The sequence below is a fragment of the Falco punctatus genome (assembly GCF_963210335.1).
Source record: "Falco punctatus genome assembly, chromosome: Z".
NCBI lineage: Eukaryota > Metazoa > Chordata > Aves > Falconiformes > Falconidae > Falco > Falco punctatus.
Window position 1 is genome coordinate 68,092,867 of NC_137586.1, and position 23,088 is coordinate 68,115,954.

Below are 23,088 nucleotides of genomic sequence, written 5' to 3' on the forward strand. Positions count from 1 at the left end.
TGGCTCCTTTTGATGTGTTCAGTGTGAGCAGCAGAACAACAGCAGCCAGTTTGCTGAATTTTTTTGGAATTCACAGTTTACATATCATCTACTTGCAAATGTGGAATAGGAATGTTCAGATTTATTGGAATAAGAATCATCAGACAATTTGTGGCATATAGCTTTATGAAACTGCTTTTGCCGCCTATGCTGTATGGGCTATTTTTTTATTTACTGTATTGTATATTTGGGATTCTCAGCTGAAAGTAGAGAGCTTTGCAAAATAAGCTCGGAGGAGGGGAAGGAAAGGAAGATGTGGGTTTAGCACTGTTGGTCAACTAGTTTGTAACAGTAACCTTAATTAATAGTAATTAATATTAGAAGTTAATATACCGGTGCTTGCAGGTGATTAGTTTATGAGGAAGTACCAACTACAGGTTGACTCTAGTGTGGCTTCTTGTATATACCTATCTTTTTCTGTAGCACTGCATTTATTCTGATTGGTGCATAAACTTGTCTTGAAAGTAAGAGTTACAAATATGTCACTGTAAAGTATTACAGGATATTCTTTTAAATTTTCCAGCGATGACAAGGGTGATAGTTCAATTGATGCTGGAGAGGCTAGTAAGCCTGCAGAGATGCCTACACAGAGAAGAAAACGGATCTGCACCATGCCCAATCTTGTCAAACCCAGAGCTGGACCTTCATCTGCTCAGCGTTCTACATCAAAACCACAAAGACGAGCATCACAGACTCCTGATGGCAGTGCTCCACTTCAGAAGGATTCCTCTCCATCAGAAAAGAGTAGTGTTGAAAGCTCTTCAAAGTCTCTCATGCTGCCTGAAAAGAAAACACCCGTGCCACAAGTGCCACAGTTTTCCCCACTAAAAAAAATGGTGAACAAAGAGCAAACTATAGGTGTAGCTGCTCAAAAAAATGATGATACCTTGCAGAAGAACATACCCTCCCCACTCAAGGAGAGACCAACACAGGAAAGGTCAAGAACACAGGAGGAAAAGCCACCTACGAAACCTGCTCCCGTAAAAGAGAAACAAATGTGTTCTGACCGTGAAAGGATCCTCAAAGCTCAGAAGTTAAGAGAAATGCTTAAAGAAGAGCTGAAGAAGGAGCGGATGGTAGGCCTCTCTGTGTTGAGCAGCGCTGATCTGTGAAGGGCAAAAATGTGTGATTCACTTAACATACAGTATCTCTTTGCAGTAGTGTTTTCTGATGATCATAATTTGCTTACTGCTGATGGTCTGTGATATAACTCTGTTTACAAGCAGTAGTAGTGCTGTGTTCCTTCATAATACAGATTTCACAAGAAATTGTGTATCTTTTCATTTGTATAGACCTAGAAGCCTTCTTGACATGAGACTTGCTATTATATTATAGTCAACATTCCAATTAAAAAAAAAAATCACAGTTGGTAATGGGAAAGTGTGTAGAAAGAAGCCTGTGATTTGGGGTTTCTCATATTTTTTCAGCTTGGTTGTTGACAGAGTTCTGTAGTTTTGAATAACTTCTCACTTTTACTTGTGCCAGGTATTGAATTTCTCTGAGAGGGTAAGCCACTTCAGGGTCTGTGACATCCTTTCTAACAAAGGGACGCTTTCAATATAAACTTATTTCAGTTGTTGGGGAAGGTAGATGGAAACAACAAAATTCCCCCAAGGGGGTACTATATAAACAAATAAAAGTACTAATTTGTGAAATATAAAGTACTTTCAGGGTGAATTTATGGATATATTTTTCTTTTTATATGGAAGCAGTTGAAACACAGACCTCCGATATTTGAAGGACGTTCTCCACCAGATCGTTCTAAAATGACCATGAGAGACTTGATATACTATCTGCCAGAAAACAATCCTATGAAGTAAGTTTGTCTCTTTTTCTTTTTTCTTAGTTTAAATGATTTTTCTTTTTCTACCAATTTAATAATTGTGGGGGAAAAAAAAAGAGTTTTAAAATCTGGATTATTAGCACAGGTGCAGTATTGTTGCAATAGTAACAAAAGCTCCTAGACGTTTTCACATCTACTCAATCTTCACACAGGAACACGAACGGAGATTAGTGTACTTGTTGAAACATAAAAATTTGAACCCATTCCCAGTGTTGATTTATATCTGTACAAATGCAGAATAATAGAAATTTTTTTCTTTTTTTACTAGCGGCTGTGAAATTTTTTGTTAGGGCTGCTGGGGATGTTTTGACTGCCTGCCAAATCTAGTGGACTACAGGAAGCTAAGCATTTCTCCTTCTGAGGTGCTGAAGGGCAAAATGCACTGCAAGACCCATGAGGTCTCTACCCTCCAGCTGGATGGATGTAGCTGCTACCTTTGCCTTTACAGGTTTCACCAGTAGGGAGGCCGAGTGAGCATCCCAGAGGTGCACATACACAGGCAGCACTAAGGTAACTGGCTGCACAGACTACCACAGACAGAGCAGGACCTTTTTCCTGCAATTACCAAAACCAATCTGCTCTGGTTTCAGCTGAGATGGACTTGATTTTCTTCTTAGTAGCTGGTGCAGTGCTGTGTTTTGGATTTGGTGTGAAAACAATGTTGATAGCACACTGATTTTTAGTTATTGCTGGGAGATGTTTGTACTAGGTCAAGGACTCTATAGTTCCTCAGGCTTCGCTAGTGAGAGTGCTAGAGGGGCACAAGAAATTGGGAGAAAATACAGCTGGGTCAGCTGACCTAAAGTAGCGAAAGCGGTATTCCATAACGTGGGTTGTCATGCCTGGTATATAAACTGGGGGCACTTGGCTGGGGTGGGTGGATCGTTGCTTGGGTAGTGGTGGGGCATCAGCCAGCAGGTGGTGAGAAGTTTTATTGTGTGTCACTAGTTGTCTTTTCTCTCTTCTTTGAAATCTTTGGATTTCATTCCTCTCCCTTCCCCCTCCTTTGGATTATAACCATTGTTATTATTAATATTGTTATTGTTTTTTATTTTATTTCAATTATTAAACTGTTCTTATGTTTTACATTCCTTTCTGATTCTCCTCCCCACTCCTCTGGGTGAGGGGGGAGTGAGCGAGTGGCTGCATGGTGCTTAATTGCCAGCTGGGGTTAAACCATGACACAATCACATAAACATAAGTACAGCTATCCAAGTCTAAGATTCTTCCTCTCAGCAGTGGATGAGTTTTCTGTTACTGTCTGTTACTGCCTGGTTGTTAATGTTTGTGTGCTTGCATGTTTTATTTATCCTTTTCCTTGTTATTTTTTGTTTTACAAAAAATAGCCCTTAAGCAGGTAATGAACAGATACTCTCACGTTCCCTGTACCCTCACACTGGATTACTGCTTGAAATATTCTTTTTGTCCTTGCTTATACAACAAGAAAAGCAAAACTCATTAAGCAGTGATGTTTGTTCAGGTAGACTCAAGTCTAGGTGTGGTACAGAAAATTGAAAACCAGCTCTGTGTTTCTTTGTCCGTTATCCACTAAAAGCAGGCTTTGTGGAATGAAGCAGAAATGTATCTGTACAAGCATTCATCTCTAGCTTTTTATAAAATTTTAGGTCTTCACTGGCAGAAGAAAAGAGAACAGAAAAAAATTCTGCACTGGGTCAAATGAAAGAGTAAGTCCTGGTTGATGGAAGTACTTCTAGTTAAAAAGTTTTCTAATGTTAAAAACCCATGTTTCTGTGGTAATGCTAACAGTGTAGGTGTATTTATTTTTAGATACTTAGTTTCAATATCGGAGCCCTTATTTATAACAAAGTGTAGTCTGGGATGGGAGGGTGGTTAAAGGACGTTTTGCTTTCAGTATTATGTTTTTTGATTTGTCAGTTTAGAATGCAAAGCAGATTCCAGAGTTTATGTACTGACTAACTTGTTGGAGGGTTGCAGTGCTGGTTCATTAAATTGTTGAAAGTCTGGCATACAGAACAGCAACCCAAAACACTAACAAAAGTAGTATTTTTGCTTGGTCTCTTAACATTGTAGACAGGAAGAGAAAAGTAGTCCTGATCATGAAGATGAGGAGGAGGAAGAAGCAGAGAATGGGGAGGACAGTCAGGATGGTCCACTTCTAGTTCCTCGTGTAAAAGTAGCAGAAGATGGCTCCATTATTCTGGATGAAGAAAGGTAACAAATTCCATGCCTGACTCATGGACAATATATACTACGTTGCTGCTTAGTTTGTGAATAGAGAACAGGTACTTTGGGTGGGGACAAATGTGAGTGTATTTGTATTAAAGAGTTTAGCTATCCTAACTTGGGAAACAGTGCAGATATGTGACAAAATATATGCAGCATTTATCTGCATCTCGGTAGTGGTAAACTTTATGAGAAATGTTTTTGGAGAAGAAGATAAAGTGTCATCTTTGGTTAGAGTGAATGTATACTGAATATCTGTCAAACTTCAAAATGTCTTCTGTTTAATTAACTACTTTGTTTCTCACAGTTATATGTGTCTACTTATTGTAATTCAGTTGTTAATATGATTTGCTCCAGCTTTGGATCTTGCATGTTGCTGGTTTTTCAGCTGTCACTCTTTTCAGTAACTTTGCTTAGAATGTGTGTTTGTAAAGGAATTAGATTATCAAATTACTGAGTTCCCTAAGTGTGTTATTAACATGAGATTTAGGCCAAGGTGTAAGGATAGAGCAGTCCTGGTAAAACAATTTGGAAGTATCCTAAAAGGATACAAAGAGGCTCTTGTGGTTTTGCAAAGTAATTTTCTTGAATGTTAAAAAGACAATCTTATCTTTTTAAAGATATTTAATTATGTCTATCTGTACTATATCTTATAAAAAGCAAAAAGCAGATTTATTTGCACAGGCAGAGTAGCATAATGATTTCTTTCTGCATTCTCCCAATAAAATACATGTTAATGTAATTATTAAACCTGATTACACAGTACAAACTCTTGGCTTTTGGGAGGGAGGAAAAATCTGAATAGTTGGCTTATAAACACTACTATGTGTCTTAGCAATATTTTCAGGTAAGTCTCTTTGTGTGTTTGCTTTTCCAGTTTAACTGTAGAAGTTCTAAGAACAAAAGGTCCATGTGTTGTAGAAGAAAATGATCCCATCTTTGAGCGTGGCTCTACAACTACGTATTCTAGCTTCAGGAAAAGTTTTTACTCCAAACCATGGTCAAATAAAGGTGAGTATACTATGAGTTTCAAGTTTTGAGCCAACAGAAAAATCCTAATTTTCCATCTGTACTTTGTAGTCAACAATTTTTATTTCCAGTGGTGTAGATGGATCTAGTTACATGTGATGTAGTCTCAAACCTCCAAATGCTTTAAAACAAGCTGAGCTCTGGTTTACTGTGAAAATTGGCATGTTTAAACAATCCAGTGCCTTATGATATGCAGGCTGCCTGGAAATTTTTTCTGTCATGGATGTTTAGATGCTGTGTGAATGCTAGTCTGCCTTATCAAAAGCGTAATTTTGGATTCTGGTGCCCATATATTTGACCTCTATATTGAACAGTTAGCACTTCTTAAGAGCTTCTTTACTTGGTTCTTCCATCATGGACAGGAATTAACTATATTAGCCATCTCTATGTGGGCTAATTTCAGTGTACATGGACAGCTGTGTTTTTGTGAGTGGGTGGGTTATTTTTGTACTACGTCTGTGAACTGATTATTGTCTCTAGGCTGACAATACTGTACAAGACTTCTTACAATTGGAAGTGGGTTTTTTTACAACTGTAGATGGAAAGATTCGCTTCAGAATTCACTGTGCTGCTTTCGGAATGCACCTGTTTCCTGTTAACAAATAATAATGGAGATGCTATTTTTACACATGCTTTTTTCTGACTTCTATTTGTGGTTGTGTTCACAATAAAAATAAACATTGACAATTCAGAGTTGGTTAGCTTTGATTTACTAGCTTTACATAACATATTTCACATTCTGCAGTTTTATTGTAGATTAGACATTTTTTTTCTGTTAATACTTGATTCAGGAAATGTTATTAGAGGTATGCAGGTAAAATAACACACATAGTCCAGCTCAGCTGAACTTGTGACCACAGTAGATAACCTTAAAATTACTGGTCTGGTTGCATTAAGTTTGAAAGGTATGTTTATTTTAGACAGCAAGAAGGATGGTTAACTAAATATTTGTGTGTTATCTTTTTTCCCACCCCACTCTAGAAACAGACATGTTCTTTTTAGCTATCAGTATGGTAGGAACAGACTTCTCCTTGATTGGACGGCTGTTTCCTCATAGAGCCAGAGCAGAAATTAAGGTAAAAATTAAAGCACTCAATAAAGCAATTAAATGTCTGTTTTGACTTTTCTGTTTCTCATGTGCTATTCCTATGCTTCCTCTATTAATATTGGTAATTCTGATGGTAATTGGCTCTGTAGCACTGTTTTTTTAATACTTACTACCTCTTGGAGAAAAGTATCTGAAACATCAATATGATGCGTTGAATTCTGATCAACATAACTAGTAAATCTAGTGTACCTAGACACAGTTTGTCTTGATTTTATTTTAACTGAAGAATGTGATAAGTGTAAGTGGATGTTTGGTGATGGTCTTCTGTGTTGCCTCTTCTGTGTTGCGCAGTTCTGAAAATCTTTGATATTTCAAACCCTGCTTAGATTGGAAGGATAAAGGTGTTGAAAATAAATAATTATGACTGGTGATGTCTATTGGTGACCCATTTTATATTTGAAAATTAATTACAAACTTTGTGTCCTTTGAGTGTTCTTTTACAGTTTCTAAAATTGTAATTGTTAAAAATTACAGTTTTAACAACTATAATTGGTAGGAAATTTTGTTGGATTGAAGGCTTATCTTGATCTGCCATTTTTCTACAATGTATTGTTGCATTCTTGCTTACTGAAAAGACAAATACACCTTTGCTTTTAGAACAAGTTCAAACGTGAGGAAAAAACTAATGGATGGAGGATAGACAAAGCTTTCAGTAAGTAAATATATCACACTATGCTACAATGAAGTCACGTGGTAGTCATCTTTTTTTCATGGTAATTTTTTGTGCTTTGCCTTGCTTGAATTAATTGTAAGAAAAGGTTTTTGCTTATAGGTGAGTTCAAAAGCTGGGGGAGCTTGGGCTTTTATAACAAGCGTGGTTCACAGTAAAGACCTTTAGGTTTAATTTCTGGCTTTTCTATATATCTAATAAATGAGATAAATATAAACTTTCATATGTATATTTAGTTGAAGATTATTCTGATTCATGTGAATTGCTAGCACAGTTACTTACTGTAAACTGCTCTGAGAATCTGTAGCAGCTTTGTGTGTTATTTGGATGAGCTACCTAAGTCCTAGAGCAGCTTGTTAGTATATTATTTGATACTGTGGTACAATTTGTGGTTTTTTCACTCCTTGAATTTTCTAAACTATTAAGCACTGTAACCTTTTTACTATTTTTTTAAAAACCAAACCACCATAATCCATATACATATATATGATACAGAAAGTATTTTAAAAAATAATTTTCTATTTGAATTAATATAACCATTGGTTTTGAACATCATAACATGTACCTCTGATTATTTTACAAAGCAGAAACTTGGAAAAATTATCAACTTTGAAATCTATTCTCTTTGCTTTATTCTCATAGAAGAAAGGCGGCCCTTTGATTTTGAGTTCTTTGCCCAGTTGCTTGAGAAGGTCTTAGCAGATGAGGAAAAGAGAAAGCAAAAGACTGTTAAAAGCCAGAAGCCAAAGGAAAAGAAGCCATCAAGGCCTCGGAAGAAGCCAAAAGGTACTTCAAAGACTGAGATAGCATTACAGAGCAGTGGTCAATAATATGTTGCTAGCAGAAGAAAAATAACACAGGGAATCTTATCCTTCCCTGTTCCAGAGAGGGCAAGAAGAGCTTGTCTTCATGGCATAACTTTTTCAGATGTGGTTTACTGATGGGTGGCATGGGAATAATTAGTTGCAGCCAGTTTCCTGAGGTGCATTTTCTCTGGGCAGAGTATGAGATCACATTGAGATTAGTGCTGTTTCACAGTCTGAAGCACTGATGTTTTTAACAGGATATTCTAATTTAATAGTTGATAAGTATCTTCATGAGTTGCTAATGAATTTGCTTTTAGAATCCCTGGGCCAAAACTGTGTTTTTGGCAAGCTCTTTAAATTTTTCTTACATTTAAAACCCTCTTCTTTTAATGGTGCTGTTTCTCCTCTAATTATAGTTTGACTTCCTCAGTCTGAAAGGTATGATTCTTTTCAGGGAGTCTTTTAAAAGTTGCTTTAGTTTTTTGGTCTGTTCAAAATAAAGATTATGTTTACTTACTATTGATCACCATATAGTGTATTACTTCGGTACCTGTGAGAGGACCTTTCAGAGATGTGCTTAAATTAAACAGTTATATGAGACCATTTCATAAATTCCCTGCTAATTCTGTAGGGTCGTTCACTTGTATGTTCCACAAGGACCCATTTTCTTGTAAGTGGTATTGTGGATCAAACAAGTGAACAATCTTTTTAAAGCAATGCTATCTAGGAAGCAGCATCATTGGTTTAATTCTTAAAATCGCCATATTTGCTGCTTTTCTAGAGCCTTGATTTTGGATTTAAGTAAAATGTCCCACTTATTAGGACTTAACCACATACAGAAATTCTGTTCATAGGCTTTAATAGTAGATTAAAGGTACTTTATATGTAAAGCTATGTGAGTATGCTTTTCTACTTCTCTTGCATTTGGATTTCTTAATTACAGGGGAACAAGTTCATGTAAGAGTAATAGAAAGGACAGGGAAAGGTTCTTGGTGGTTGATGCTCTGCATAAATATCAGATGAAGACAAAATGCCCTGAAAAAGGGAGAGGGGATAATTTTAGGAACTTGTTAAACCAAGAAGAGAACTTGTGAATTATTAGCTAAATGATAATTCAGCTTTCTTATGTAAATAAGAATGGTTAACTACAATTTATTTATTGATCAAAATTACTTTTTCATGGCATACTTTCTGCAACCATCATCACCTCTTTCCACAGAGATACGGGAATTCTTTTCAGGAATAGCAATGCCTATTTTTTCTGGATCCAAAAGGGACTGTAAAAAAGTATAGGAACAAGAACATTTACTAAATTAGCTTTACATCCTATGTTGACTTTATGCTGGTGAAGTGTTGTACCATGTGCAGAATGTATTTTGTGTTTAGTGTTGAAGTTAGTCTATGCTGAAGCTTTTCTGTTGTCAGTGACTGACTTCTCATGGTTGCTCATATGTCTGGCAGTATATTGACAGAGATGTACGAATTCACAGGATGTTGCTAGTGGAAATACCTTTACAATTTACGGCTCCTAATACTTTACCAGTCTATTAACCAGGAACCGTATTTTCTCAGCAGCAAAAGCTGCCAGCACAGAAGCTACTAATGATCAAGATGATCTTCAGGAAGCCAGAATTTCTGATGCAGAAACAGAAGGAGATGCTGTGATGGCTGAGAAGGAAAATGAGGAATCTTTGAGCCTCTCTAAACAGGCAGAAGAACAGGTTTCATTAGAGCCAGCACTGGCAAAAGAGAAAAGGAAGAAAAAGAGAAAAGATGATCTTGAACAGGAAGTGGAGAATCTTCCAGAAGAAATGTCTGTCCCTGCAAAAATTGCCAAGAAAGGGAAGTCTTCTGAGAGAAGTAAGATGCAAAAATGCTCACTTTCAAATGTTCAAATATAGTTTTTTTATATAAAGACATTGTCTCCTGGTTTTGACTGGAATTAAATTAATTTTCCTCTCAGTAGCTGCTACAGTGCTGTGTTTTGGCTTTAGTATGAGAATAATGTTGATGGCACACTGGTGTTTTTGGCTGTTGCTGGGTGATGTTTATACTCAGTCAAGGGCTTTTCAGTTCCTTGGGCCCTGCCAGCGAGAGGGCTGGAGGGGGACACGGGAAATGGGGAGGGGACACAGCCAGGGCAGGTGACATGAACCAGCCAGAGGGATATTCCATACCATATGACGTCATGCTGAGTATATAAATTAGGGGGGGGGGGTTGGTTGGGGCTGGCCAGCCAGTCGCTGCTGGGGGACTGATGGGGCATCAGTCAGCAGGTGGTGAGCAATTGTATTGAGCATCACTTTTTTTTTTTTCTTCTTTCTTTTTTCCATTTAGATTTATTCCTCACTCTCTCCTTCTCATTACAGTTGTTGTTATTGTTGTTATTATTATAATGTTGTGTTTTAATTATTAAATTGCTCTTATCTCAACCCACAAGTTTTACTTTTTTCCCTGAATCTCCTCCCCATCCCTGTGCAGGTGGGGAGTGAGCAAGTGGCTGCATGGTACTTAGTTGCCAGCTGGGGTTAAACCACAACACATTGCAAACTTAAAAATGAGAACTTGGGTTTTGATTTCTGCTTTCATACTAGATCTAAGCATATATTATGTTAGCTAAGAACAGTTCTCTTAAATCTTAATACTTAGGCATTTCTACTGCTTTTTTTTGCCTTAAGTTAACTCTTGCTTCACTGTGGCTAGGATTTGAGAATTGTAATTCTAGGAAATTGCCCAAAATGTCCAAATTGATTTAATTCTTATTCGTTAGCAGAAAAAAATGTAGTATGTGATGTAAACGGTGATGGTCATACTACCTGTGGAGAAGAACTGGGTGGTGTTATTGAAGGAAAACAAGGTGAGACTGCAGTTCCAGAGGAAGAGAGATCAGACTCCTGTTTACTAGTGGATGACATAATGGAGAGAGAAAGTGATGTCAATTTATGCAGGTAATGTTTACAATGGAAAGCTTAGGCAAAATAAAAAATAATTTAGAGTTTTAATGTTGGTTTTGTTTATTCGTGCTTCTCATCATGTTAACTGGCACAGTATAGGCAGGTTTTTGGTTTCTGAGGACTGTCCTTGGTTTTAGTAAGCTGTTTTTAATTTATATTCCAAATATATTCACTGCCCTGATGGGCTGCTTTTGCAAAATTAATTCACATTAATATTAAAACCCCATCCAAAACTGCTTTCACTTTTCTTAGTGTTCATGAAGACTATCGGCTTATCCTAACTCCTAATATTTCTCTTAAAACACTCCTTAGTAATGTTGCTAATTAGGGTTGCTATACATTTGGAATTTATATCTGTTCCTAATAAGATGGCCCTTGTGGGAAGGGAATATTGCTTGGACTTCATTTGTGCAGAACCAGGATCGGAGGCAAGCTTTTGGTTTCAATTTGGACATTCTTTTACTGGAAAGAAGGTGGATGTTGATTAAACTTGTTATGTAAGAATGTGGTAAAACTAAAAAGTCATTGTGAAGCTGTTAGTGCTACTTCAGAATTTTGCATGTTAGTTGTTGTATTGAGCTGTATTGTAATTGTTTGTTGTTTCATACAGATTGTATGCCTTTAATAACTCAGTTGGAAGCATATGAAGGAACAGTATTTGTCTTTGAACTCAACGTAGATTGTTAAAGAAGATCGGGGGGGAAAGCTCTGCATGCAGTGTTTATATTAGTAAAGTCTGTTTTAATAAACAATGTCTAGAATAATCAGGTGGGATTTTAGCATCTTATTCTTGCATCTAGCATTGCAAAAGTACAACAATTGTTCTAAAGCTCATATCCTGCAAATATCACTAAAACTTGTCAGATTCTTTGAAACACATGTGTTTAACATCAAAATCACATAATTTTTTGTGCAACTTGATCTATTTGTAAACAATAATAGCTTTTTTATTAGAATACACTAATAAAATGTTTTTATGTGCTTTTATTGATTTCAGCTTTGAAGATAGCAATGATGTTATATTAGAAACAGGATCTGCTGAACTAAGAACTCTAGGTACTAGGGATGATACATCACAGGAAAGCCAGATTTCAGAGTTACCAGTTTCAAAGATCAGAAGCAAAGAAAGACAATCTGAAGAGACTAGAGAAACAAAGGTATTTTTATTTTTTTATGTAGGTCTTACTTCTTAAGATCTTCCTCTTTACCATTAAAATTGTTTTTGTAAATCAAAGCCATTTTTTGGTTGGTTTTGTGATGTTTTTACCACTAGGTGGAAAAAAGGCAATTATACTACATTTATTCAGAGAGTATACTGCTCATGCCTGGGTATTCTCATAGACAATTTAAATGGCTGAACAGTTTCATTATTCACAAGTGAACCAGTGAAATATCAACACTGAAACCCTGGAGCAAGATTTTGCTGGCACCATATTGGAAACTGGTTTGAGCAGGATGAGCATTGAGTTGTTTGTGCTTGCTCAGCACAATGAATGGAAACCTGTGTAAACTCTTGTCCACTATTACTGGCTGCCATGAGGTGTTTCAGGAAAGATACAAGATACTGAACCAAGATTGAAGGATCTTTTGGGTATGTTGTAATTGGGTCCATCAGTTTAAAACTTCCTTAGATGGTGCCTGGCTTCTTTTGAAACCCATGATACACCTCTTGCTCGTGAGTTTGTCTAGCTGCTTTTTTGCATCTCTGTACCTCTGAGATGAATTGCATACTGCAGCTGAGAGTTCATTCCTTTAATTATTTACTTAATAAAAGAAGTGGGGTTTTGGGATTGTTTTAAGCCTGATGCCTAGTAGTTTAATGTGCACTGCACTCCCATTGTTACATTCCTGTTCATCTTCTCCAAGCTATTCGTGTTTATAATGCCATTTTTTCCTCTTTCCAGCAACATTGTTTTCAAGCTGAAGAGTCCTAATCTTACATTTCTCATTGTATAGAGAAAGTTCCATTCCTCTGACCATCCTTCTATCACTGCATCACTGTCATTTTCAGAACTTATTATCATACTGTTTAAGGATTTGTGCTGAGGGGGTATGAAGTACTTTCTCTCATGCTTTCTAAGATGAAGAATGATCTTATGACTAAAGTCTGCGGTGAGACATCAGAAAAATCGAAGTGTTAGTTATTCCCCAATGTAGTGTGCAAGTTCTTTGTCCTTTGTCCTTTATTTTAGAGTCTGTTACCTAAAATAATGTCTTCATCTTAACAGAAAATCAGCTACTTAGGATCTTTGCAAATACTAAATGCCTGTAGTTGGAAATGTTGTAACAATACAATCTCCTGATATTAGTTGGAATAATATTTATAAAACCAATTAACTGAACAGGGCAATATGCTATAGAGACCAGCCTATTACAGTGATATCAGTAGCGGGAGTAGCTAAGCTTTCTGTCTCATTAGTTATGGCTGTTTGACATGAGAAAAAGTCATAATAATTTCTAAAACTGATAATTTGAAAGGACCTTTTATGTGAGTTCTAATTCTCTTGCCCTGCTGTGGTTAATTTACTTTAACTGTATATGAACATTATCACTGACATGAAACTAAAAAACCCGAGCCAACCAGTGATGTGAAACATAATTCCATTAATAATACTGAAGAGGTAAATGGACAAATGCTGGTTTTATGCAGTAGCCTTTTACCTTAATTACCTAAATAGATTCCATAAAATCTTTGCTGTAATTGTGATTAGTTTTCTATGTTGTCAATTTTTATTTTTTGTTTTGTTCTTCATTTTCAGAGTGGTAGTCAGTGCTCTTTAGGAAAATGATTTAAATACTGGACCTGGAAAGTAATGATAGCTGATACTGCCTAAGGGAGCCTGTTATCAGCTTCACCCAGTTAAAAGACAAAGCAATAGGCTGACAGGAACCTCATGGAGTTTAACAAGAGGAAGTGCAAAGTCCTGTGCCTGGGGAGTAACAGCCTCAGGCACCAGTGTTTGCTGGGGGCCACCCAGATGAAAGCAGCTTTGCAGAAGAGAACCTGGGGGTCCTGGTGGATGCCAAGATGAACATAAGCCAGCAATATGTCCTGGCTGCAAGAAAAGGCTAACGGTATCCTAGGCTGCATTAGAAGTGTTGCCAGCAGGTTGACGGAGGTGATACTTCCACCCTGTTCAGCACTGGTGAGGCCACACCTGGAGTACTGTGACCAGTTCTGGGCTCCCTGGTATAAGAGAGATAGACATACTAGAGATGGCCTCTGAAAGGGCCACAAAGACACTGAAGTGTCTCTGCTATGATGAAAGGCTGAAAGAGTTGGGACAGTTCAGCATGGAGAACTAGGAGTCTTAGGGCGATTTCTTCAATATCTATATATAAAACTAAAGGGAGATTCCAAAGAGGGCAGCGCCAGGCTCTTTCCAGTGGTGCCCGGTGACACAGCAAGAGGCAACAGACATAAATGAAACAGAGGAGATTGCTTCTGAACATCAGGGAATACTATTTCACTGTGAGGGTGAGCAAACACTGGGACAGGTTGCCCAGAGAGACTGTGGAGTCTCCGTCCTTGGCAATATTCAGAAGCTGCCTGACATGGTATTGGGCAACCAGCTGTAGATGGCCCTGCTTGAGCTGGGGGGATGGACCGGATGACCTGCACAGGGGCCTTCCAACACTCAGCCATTCTGTGAATCTTGTTTCTGCTTTCATTTACATTACAGCAAAGAACTCTTCTATATTTATTGTTTCTTTTCTACAACATTTTTTTTTCCTTACTCAGAACAAAGGTATATGTGACTTACACAGACCAGATAAAAAACGGAGTGTATCAGAAAGTGATTCTCAGTCGGAAGTCACGTAAGTAGAATTATTTTACCTTGCAGTGATACTTGAGCTAATTCTACGTTTACTTAATTTGGATATAATTTTGATTGACCATAGTAGGTTGAACTAGACAGTAGATCATGATAACTTTTTTCCGTATTCAGTGAATTTTTTTGATAGAATTTTGATCAATGAGGAGCAATGCTTTGACTAAGATTTAAAATGTTACATGGAAATGAGGAGGAAGACTTAAGTAAGCTTGGAGAAATCTAGCCCCTCTACAGTCAGCAAGAATGAGAGATAGAGGAAGTTTTAGCATATTGTGGGTGAACCTTGGTTGTAAAAGTTGGTTGGCTTTTTTGTTGTGGTTTTTTTTAAGGGCTTCACAGTATCATTTTAAATTCCCGGTTGTCTGTCAGAGCTTATGAGCTTACACACTGTGTATGTGGTGTATTCACACCTTCCTAATTGGAAACTGTTGCTCTTCAGAACTCAGTACAAGAGTCTTCAGTTGTGGTGCACATCTCTAGAAGATAGTCCAAGCTGTGTCTGTCTTACTTGTGCTCCATTGTGAAGTTAATCTTTGTGACTATTTCTTATACTTGCTGCTGTAACTGAGCAGTGGTATTTAAACAGATCTGCCTGAAGTTTCCGTTTTTGTGTGATAAGTGACTTCCTAATCTGTGATACAATTTTTTAAAGGTGATTTAGGGATGGACTGCTAGTTAATGCTAAATTGTTTTTCATGCTTCTGTCTTTCCCTTATTGAAGGGCAGCTTGCTTTTATGGTAAAGACTGTCAAAGCTTTTATTTGTCCTGTCCTAGGAAGAATATAAGGTAGTAGTTCCCAATCTCAGGATTGATTGTAAGCTCTAAGACTCTGTCAAACTGTGTGTGAATCCCAGGACACACTATTGCAAGGGTTAAGGACACAGAGGCTGATGTGTGTAACCCCATTTTTCAATAATGTGTGGATGTGGGCAGTAGGATGAGGTGTTTGAAAGCAGCAGTTCATAGTTCAGTGAGTGACATAGCTTTGAAAGGAGATGGAGGTACAGGAGAGGCAAATACAAAATCTTGCATATAAAGCAAAATTGCTTTACTTTGGAGCAGGTTTCTGTTGAAATCAGTAAGCCTGTTCACCTTGTCATCAATTGGGGATCCCTAGGAGAAGACATATTCCTATTTAGTTAACAGCAAGAAACACTTCTTCAAATAAATTTTAAGTCAGCAAAGTTGTTAACGTTTATTTGATACTCTTTGCATTAAATAATAGCATATTGTCTAATATCAGAAAGATCCAATATAATTTTTTTCACTTTATTGTCTTGCTGCATTACCCATGCACCCATGTGGTGCTCTTGAAGTACATCTTGGACCATATAAGAATTTAAGTTTCTCTTTGGTAATAATATATACCACCTCTTTTTACATCTGAAGGAAAACTGAAAAGCCAGCAGACAGAGGGCACTTGCAAAGACCTAAACCTACTTTTAGGAGATCATCTGGAAGGAGTGAAGCAGCAATCCAAAAGAAAATGGAGGCTGAAACTTCCACTCCAAACCTTGTGAATACAGATGAAAAGGTCAGAAGGGGGAATATTGCTTAACATGATATGCTCTTAACATACCTGTTTTGGTCAGTGCTGGTACTGTGGGCTAGCTACAGTCCAATATTCTGAGAACTGTTTCTGAGGTATCCACACTTGTCCAAGACACATATGCCTTGCCTTAATTCCAGTACTCTGAGGAGGACAGTAGAAGAAACAGAAATGAAGCCACAGAAGCAGAGAACATGGATTTGGATACTAAATCTGAGTAAGCATTGAGATCGCTTTTCCAGTCTCCTAGAGTTAAATGACTATAATTGTTACTTTATTTTATGTAGTGCTCTTATAAAAAGACCACAATAATTGTGAAGTCTTAATATAAATCTTGAATTTTACTGTAGTATTTTCTTGGATGATATCAAGTGGTACTATGGTGTAAGGTATGTGCTTCTTTTCTGGGAGGCTGGCAAAAGCATTACTTCATGGTACAGTACCAGCTATGCTTGAAATTTGGGAGGGGGAAGAGGATGAAGTGCTGACTGTGGCTTTGCCTTCCTCAAGGTCTCAGTTGCCAGCTAATGGGTCTGCTTCTGACACTTGCAGAAACAGCTATGATATGCAGTCTAGTTAGGTTCCTCCCCTGTGTGATAAGTTAATATCTTTTTAATAGGTAGATAAATTGAGTTTCCACACTGTAAGACTAAACAGTTTGGTTCTTGTGTGAAGAAACTTACATAAGTTTGTGCAAATCCTTTTGAAGCCAATCCATTTCCAGTAAAGAAAGCTGTGTAAGTCATTAACTGTTACATAGGCCTGGGTATTATGGAGTAAATGTCACTGTTGTGGATCCTTTGTGCAGAGAACCTGAGAAAACTGTAACTGCAAAGGCAATAATTAGAGGATGTCAACAGAGATTTAAGCCTAATGTTACAAGAGCATCTGGACGGAAAGAAGAGCCTCAAAAAGCTGCAGGAAATGATAAAATGTCCCATCCACAGCCTAAGGGGGAGACTGAAAAGGTATTTAATAAAGTAACTGGAGATGATCTGTTAGCTAAACAGCTGCTGATGCCACAGCAATGTTACCTTTTTCTGCTTTTTCTTTTCCCATAAGTATGACCAGGAATCAGGTACTTAACCTGCAGTGACAGTGTGATATTGCTTGGAGGCCACAGCTAAGCTGGGAGCTTGTCACACAAACAGTAGATGCCAGTAGTCTTTCCTGTCCTGCAATTAATACAGCTTTAGTTGTTTGATCTAGATTTTACTGCACCTTTTTAGCTACGTGAAATGTACAATGTATAGACAATTGCCTGTTCGGTTAGGTAATGCTGTACTTCATATATCTAAGAGAGTTAATGTCTTCATGTTTTACTTCTATTCAGAATACTGACCAAAATAATAGTTCTGATGCTACCAGTGAAGAAGCTGCAGGAAAAGATGATAAAGTCCTGGAGACAGTGTCCCAGTAAGTATGTGAAAATTGAGAAGACGTGCTGCATTCCAGCCATTTGCCATCCCTCTTGCTTCTGGTACTATTACGTAGTGTGGCAACTATAGAAGTTTCTGAAGGAACAATTGCAATGAGACAGAAATTGAGGGAAGAATAGGATTTTATTTTTTTAATGCATGAAACAAATAGATGAAACATTTTTATTTTTAAAGCAGTGCTTTTAAATGATATTTCAGTCATGATAAATGCAAAAAACCCTGAAAAGTTAATCCTTTGAAAACTAAAACAAGCTTTCTCTGCTAGCTTTGATACTGAAATGCATCAGTTTCAGTGGTTAAAGTGTAATTAAGTGTTAGGTGTCTGGTATTAGGAGAAAAAATTCCAATGTGTGGAAAATTTGATGCACATGTTAATCAAGAACTGTTTCTTTTTCTCTTCAATGGAGAAATGGCAGCTGTAGTGTAAAAGGAGGAATATATTTTACAGGAGATACTGTAAAAACAAACAAGTGAACAAAACTAAAAAAACACCCACAAAACAAAAAAAGCACAACAGCAGCAACAAAAAAACCCACAAACTTCTGTTTTTAGAGGGGGATAGTTGAAGAGAATGGAGGAGAGTAAACTGGGTTTCATTACCTGCTAGGAAAATACTTCAGCAGTTGTTAAACAGCATGTTAATGAAAGAAACTTGGTGCTCAGGGAAAAAGGCGTAGAAGCATCTGACAGTTTTAATAACGTGCATCTGATACTTTTACGTGAATTATGAAGTTTTACGTGAATTATGAAGTTATTTATGTGTTTTCTGAATGTTGGTGATTTTTAACCCTTCATTAAATGAGGTCCATCTGCCTGTAGACCAGATAGGAATACAAGAAAAGCCATTATGGGTCAGAAAAAGGTCTTTCTAGTGCGGTATCCTGTCTCCAGTGGGAAAAGATAAAGAACAGGGCAAAGAGAAGTTTAAACTTGTCAGGTACTTTTTCAGTCTCTAGCAGATACACTTATGACTTTGTTATTTCATTAAGTTAGTAATGCATAGCTCCATTTTAGATAAGTGTATGTTAAAAAAAAGAAAAATCACCACTTCTCCCAGACTCTCCTCCAACTTCCACATGTGCTATGTACTTAAGCATCTTATGTATTTTTCTAGGTCTAATGAAACAGCTGTTTTACAAGAAGACAGCAAACAGAGTGTGCTGAAACCAACACCTCTAGAGAGAGGCAGAGTGCAGAGACCAAAACCAAATCTAGGAAGAACTGCAAGGCAAAAAGACGTGACAGATGAAAAAGATCCTGAAAAGCAGAAAACTGAAGGTGGAGAAGTAGAAGAACGTGCAATACACCATAGGGATGAAAACAACGATCCAGACCTCAAGAATGTAAGTTTCTTGAGCAGTTTTGTAGGCACACTGTCTTGCTGGCTTCTAAGTAGAAACCTTAAGTAACAAAGATCTAGGTACATACCACATAATTTCTAAGTGTAGCCTTTGCATGCTTTGTTTATTCTTTCAGAACAAACTGAATTGTCATAAAATTTCCTCATGCTTGGGTTCTGGTTTCCATGTTGTGGTATTTGTGATACCAGATCTGAAAAGAGAAGTGTAGAGAAAATGGTCTCTTGGAAGAGGACCACTTCAGGGAGAAAGTATATATAAAAAAGCAAATTTTTACTTTTTAGTGTCTACTGGTATTAGTTGGATACACAGGAAGCAAGAGAGATCTTTTTGAGTGTTTTTGTAAGAGATGCTAGAATAAACTTTTTGTTTTCCTCCTGCTCTTCTAAAAGAGAGGTCAGGCAAATCTTTCATCTTAATAGAGTGAAATTTTTATTCCTCTTAGGATGTGACGATTCATGAAGACATTCAGCTGTGCAATGTCATGTTAGAAGGGGATGTTTCTACAGATTCTGAGATGAACTCAACACTTACAAGGCAGTGTTCCGAAGAAAAGTCCTCAGAAGCAGAAAGTTATGAAAGTGAAAAGGAATTGTCAGATGTCTTGAAACAGATATCAGATTTCAGCACAGGGTATGGTTATTTTTTAAATAGAGAGACGGGAGGGTTCAAAATCATCAATATCTCTAGATATTCTATACTTCTGCATTCAAATAAACATTAAAATCTGTAATGAGATGTTTATTCAAGACAATACTATACTTAAACAGACAAAACCCGAAGAGTTTGAAAGCACTAAATTAATATGCTGTTGGATGTTAATTTTAATTTTTAGACTGTGAACCCAGTTTTCAAATAAATACATTTTTCTGATGCTCACTTCCTGTGATTATCTTCTCCATGTTGGTCCTAACAGTGCATCCCTGTGTGCTTATGTAAATCCTTGATTATAGGGTTTGGTTTCCTATTAAAAGTGTCCTTTAAAAAAAAACCAGAAAACTGCTGTAAATCTACAGGGTAGTTTTAAAAATTACTAGACAAGGGGTTTGTAAAATGTTTATGTTCCTCTCAAAGTGTAACTGGAAGTTGCAGTTGCTCAGAAATGGCATCTTTTTTTAATTTATCTGTTTTTCACCTGTTTATAAGATACACAGGTTTTTGGTGATGTTGGATGTGGATCTTTACTGGGTCTTTTTTCACACTGTCAGTAACTTTGTTATTGTTCTAAGAAAGCTAAGGATTTGTACTTGGCTGCTGTATTGAAGAGAGCTACATACAATTATGTCATGCATGACTTGGAGAACCACTGTTGTCCCGTGCCTTTGATTGTTCTTTGTTTTGTTTTTTAGGGAGTCTGGTCCTCGGAAGGAAGAGGAGAAAACCGTTGCATCATCAGCTCCGCTGCTGAGGAGTCGAGTCCACAGACCAAAGCCAAATTTAAGAATGACAACTACTAGAAAGGAAGTGCTGGATGTAAATAATAAGAGTGTATCACAGAAAGATACCAACAAAGACGACAGTTTGACACAGTGTGACAGTGAATGTAGCATCCTTCCTGATACAGATGTAAGGCTTTTTTTTTTTTTTTCCTTTAGTTATATTTGAGCTTTTAGATTTGTAAAATGAAATACTGATGATTTAGAAAAATACAAAGTTAATCTTTTTTGAAACAGTTTTTTCCAAAGCTAAAATCTTCTACATGAAAACTCCTTTCTGCTTGGTTGTGTGTGAGGAGAAAAACATCACATCCATTCTGTATCTCTTGTTTTGTGTCCAGATGTCTTTCTGACCTGAAGTGGCATTGTAGAGTTGACAGTGAAGAAAGCAAAGTATTAATAGAAGATGTCAAAGAAGAAATATAGTTGTAAAGTTACTTTGTTTAAAAGATACAACTGTGAGCTTTCCTGAAAATACTAGCAGATTATTAGTGGGCAGTTACAGAGGAGTTTTTGCAGGAAGCACTTCACAGAGTGAATAGTTCTGAACTTCACAGACATCATAATGTCTCCATTTGGTTTAGTATCATGACTTTTGCTGGTTCTTGCATTTATATTTTTCAGAAAGCAGGAAAATATGAAGTAATGCAACCATTGGAATCCTTAGGAAAGGAGAAGTCACTTGGCACTCAGGAAGTTTCTGAGAGGCCAAGCTGTAAGTCACCAAAGACATTTTCAAGATCAGAGGATGGTGAACTCAAGTTTTGTCTCCCTGAAATTGTCCAAGATGACACCTCAACTACTAATGCAGAGTAAGAGCTTAGCTACTTTGTTTTCTTGACTGCAACAATGAAAGTATTTTAAAAACAAATTATTGTGCTCATGGATTGCTAACTGGCAAAGAAAATCTGATAAAAATACTGAATGAAATCTCAGTTCTTATAGGTTGATACTAGTGATACTAAAATTCCAGTTACTTCTATGCTAAGCGCTAGATTAATGAGCCTTCATTTTACAACTGTTTTGTCATCTGAAACACTAGATTAATTTAATGTAAGCAGAGGAATACTAGTTTGCCTATCGGAGAAACCATGTGAAAATTGATTTGGCATTATATTAATAAGCAGGACAGTAAGTTAATGCTTCCAGCAAGTTAGTTAATTGTGTTGTGGAAGTAGTTATGAGACCAGTGCTTTGAAATTTTTGCTGAAAGTTTTGTGTTTGGGATTTAAATTTAGCAGAACTTTACATTTACATGGTTTCTTTTTAAAAACTCAGCTGTTTTTTTATATATAAATATAATTAACCTGTGTTTGCTAATGGCATGCTTTTGTATTAAGTTTCAGATTTTTTTTTTTCTGTCTGACTTTGCATTGATAGCAAAAATACCACTGAAGATGAAAGGAAGCAAACACCTCTTCAACCTGTCCAGCTAGTGAGGAGTAGATTTCAGAAGTACAAGCCAAGCTTCGTAAGAGCTGTTGGAAAGAAGGAGTTACAAATATCAGAAAATGAGAGGGAGAAAAATCCTGAAGCAGAGCAGTTGGTATTGCAAAAAGATGAGTCCACCAATTCTGTCATAGTAAGTCTTATCAAGAATAAGCACTTCACCTTCAAAAGTATGTTTCCAAGTTGCATGTTCTATTTTATGAAATTAAATTAGAACATTTAGTTGCATTCTCTGAAGCTGAGATGCCATACTAGATGAAAAAAAATTCCCTGAACCCTGATGCGTTGAGGTATTGCAGATACAAAATCAATGAAGTCTATAACTTGTACTGTTAATGACTTCTGGAAAATCAGGATCTGATTTTGATTGCATTGCGTGATAGAAAAAAGGATTATGCACATTTAAGGTGAACTCTGGAATAAAAATGTGGTTTATATTGCAATACATAACAATTAGCTTTTTCGCTTATTTTATCTTTCCTGTTTGGATGTATCAAGTCTGTGTTGAGAAATCTGGTACAAAGTATCAAGAGAAGGCAGAGGAGATAGCTATTTTTCTGTTAAAAAAATAAGGTCTTATTAATCTGGTAAGTTTTGACTGGCTTCAACACTACATTGCCTGACACTCCTCTCCTTTACACAGGTAAATTGAATCATTCACCCACACTGTGTATCCCCACAAATACTTTACTAGGCACTGTGAAAGGTATTGAAATCCTTGAAAGCCATTATAGTATGATGAACCTTGTAACCATTTTGTGGGGTGCTCATGATTCACGTCATGGATGTAGGCATGTCTGCATAGACTTGCCTTAGATCCCAAACATAGCTGAGCTTCGTAAGAGTGACTCATTTTTTGGAGTGGTTATAGCTGGTTTTGTTCTTGAACCTGTGTAGAGTTAGCTGGTGTGTTCCACCACTTGTGTGCTGTGTTCCCTGAGAGGAGCAGGAGTGCACTGCGTCTGTAGTCTCCCTCAGTGCCACAGTGTCAGCTCACCCCAGCTGAGGTATTCGCTTGCGTTTCAGCTTTGGCTGTTCTAGACCTGTGGCACGCAGACCGTGCACGTGCATCTGCTCTGTGCTGTGCAAATCTGTAGAACCACAGCAGGCCTGATGCTCCTGTGTACTAATAAAGCTGTCACAGACCTGAAGTGATGAGGGGGTGTGTTTGCGTAGCTGCTTTGTGGAACCAGTGTGGCAAATACAGAAGTAAAACTAATAAGGCCTGGGTATGAGGTTATCTTTATAATGGCCTGGAGGTGCCTGTGGTATGCTTTACAACATCCAGTTTTCAAAGGTTTTTCCATTTGAGAAAGTATTTTGTTTCGATTCTTTTCTTGATTGAGATTGGGAAAGATAGCGCAGG

The 23,088-nt window shown here is 37.2% G+C and overlaps 1 protein-coding gene across 6 annotated transcripts in view; it reads left to right on the top strand.

Moving 5' to 3' along the window:
* Positions 1–23,088, top strand: part of BDP1 (BDP1 general transcription factor IIIB subunit) — a 56,424-nt gene that overhangs the window by 5,678 nt on the left and 27,658 nt on the right. Inside the window, exons 2-22 of one of the 6 annotated variants that reach the window (XM_080372015.1) lie at positions 563–1,115; positions 1,749–1,855; positions 3,508–3,567; positions 3,935–4,075; positions 4,965–5,098; positions 6,098–6,192; positions 6,822–6,876; positions 7,537–7,680; positions 9,273–9,560; positions 10,471–10,648; positions 11,652–11,811; positions 14,397–14,473; positions 15,881–16,025; positions 16,181–16,257; positions 16,849–17,008; positions 17,374–17,456; positions 18,594–18,822; positions 19,283–19,470; positions 20,187–20,403; positions 20,898–21,085; positions 21,654–21,855. In XM_080372015.1, coding sequence (XP_080228141.1) covers positions 563–1,115; positions 1,749–1,855; positions 3,508–3,567; positions 3,935–4,075; positions 4,965–5,098; positions 6,098–6,192; positions 6,822–6,876; positions 7,537–7,680; positions 9,273–9,560; positions 10,471–10,648; positions 11,652–11,811; positions 14,397–14,473; positions 15,881–16,025; positions 16,181–16,257; positions 16,849–17,008; positions 17,374–17,456; positions 18,594–18,822; positions 19,283–19,470; positions 20,187–20,403; positions 20,898–21,085; positions 21,654–21,855 — 3,481 coding nt within the window. The remainder of the gene's footprint in view (positions 1–562; positions 1,116–1,748; positions 1,856–3,507; positions 3,568–3,934; positions 4,076–4,964; positions 5,099–6,097; positions 6,193–6,821; positions 6,877–7,536; positions 7,681–9,272; positions 9,561–10,470; positions 10,649–11,651; positions 11,812–14,396; positions 14,474–15,880; positions 16,026–16,180; positions 16,258–16,848; positions 17,009–17,373; positions 17,457–18,593; positions 18,823–19,282; positions 19,471–20,186; positions 20,404–20,897; positions 21,086–21,653; positions 21,856–23,088) is intronic. The other 5 variants (XM_080372018.1, XM_080372017.1, XM_080372020.1 and 2 more) reach the window with 5 other exon arrangements.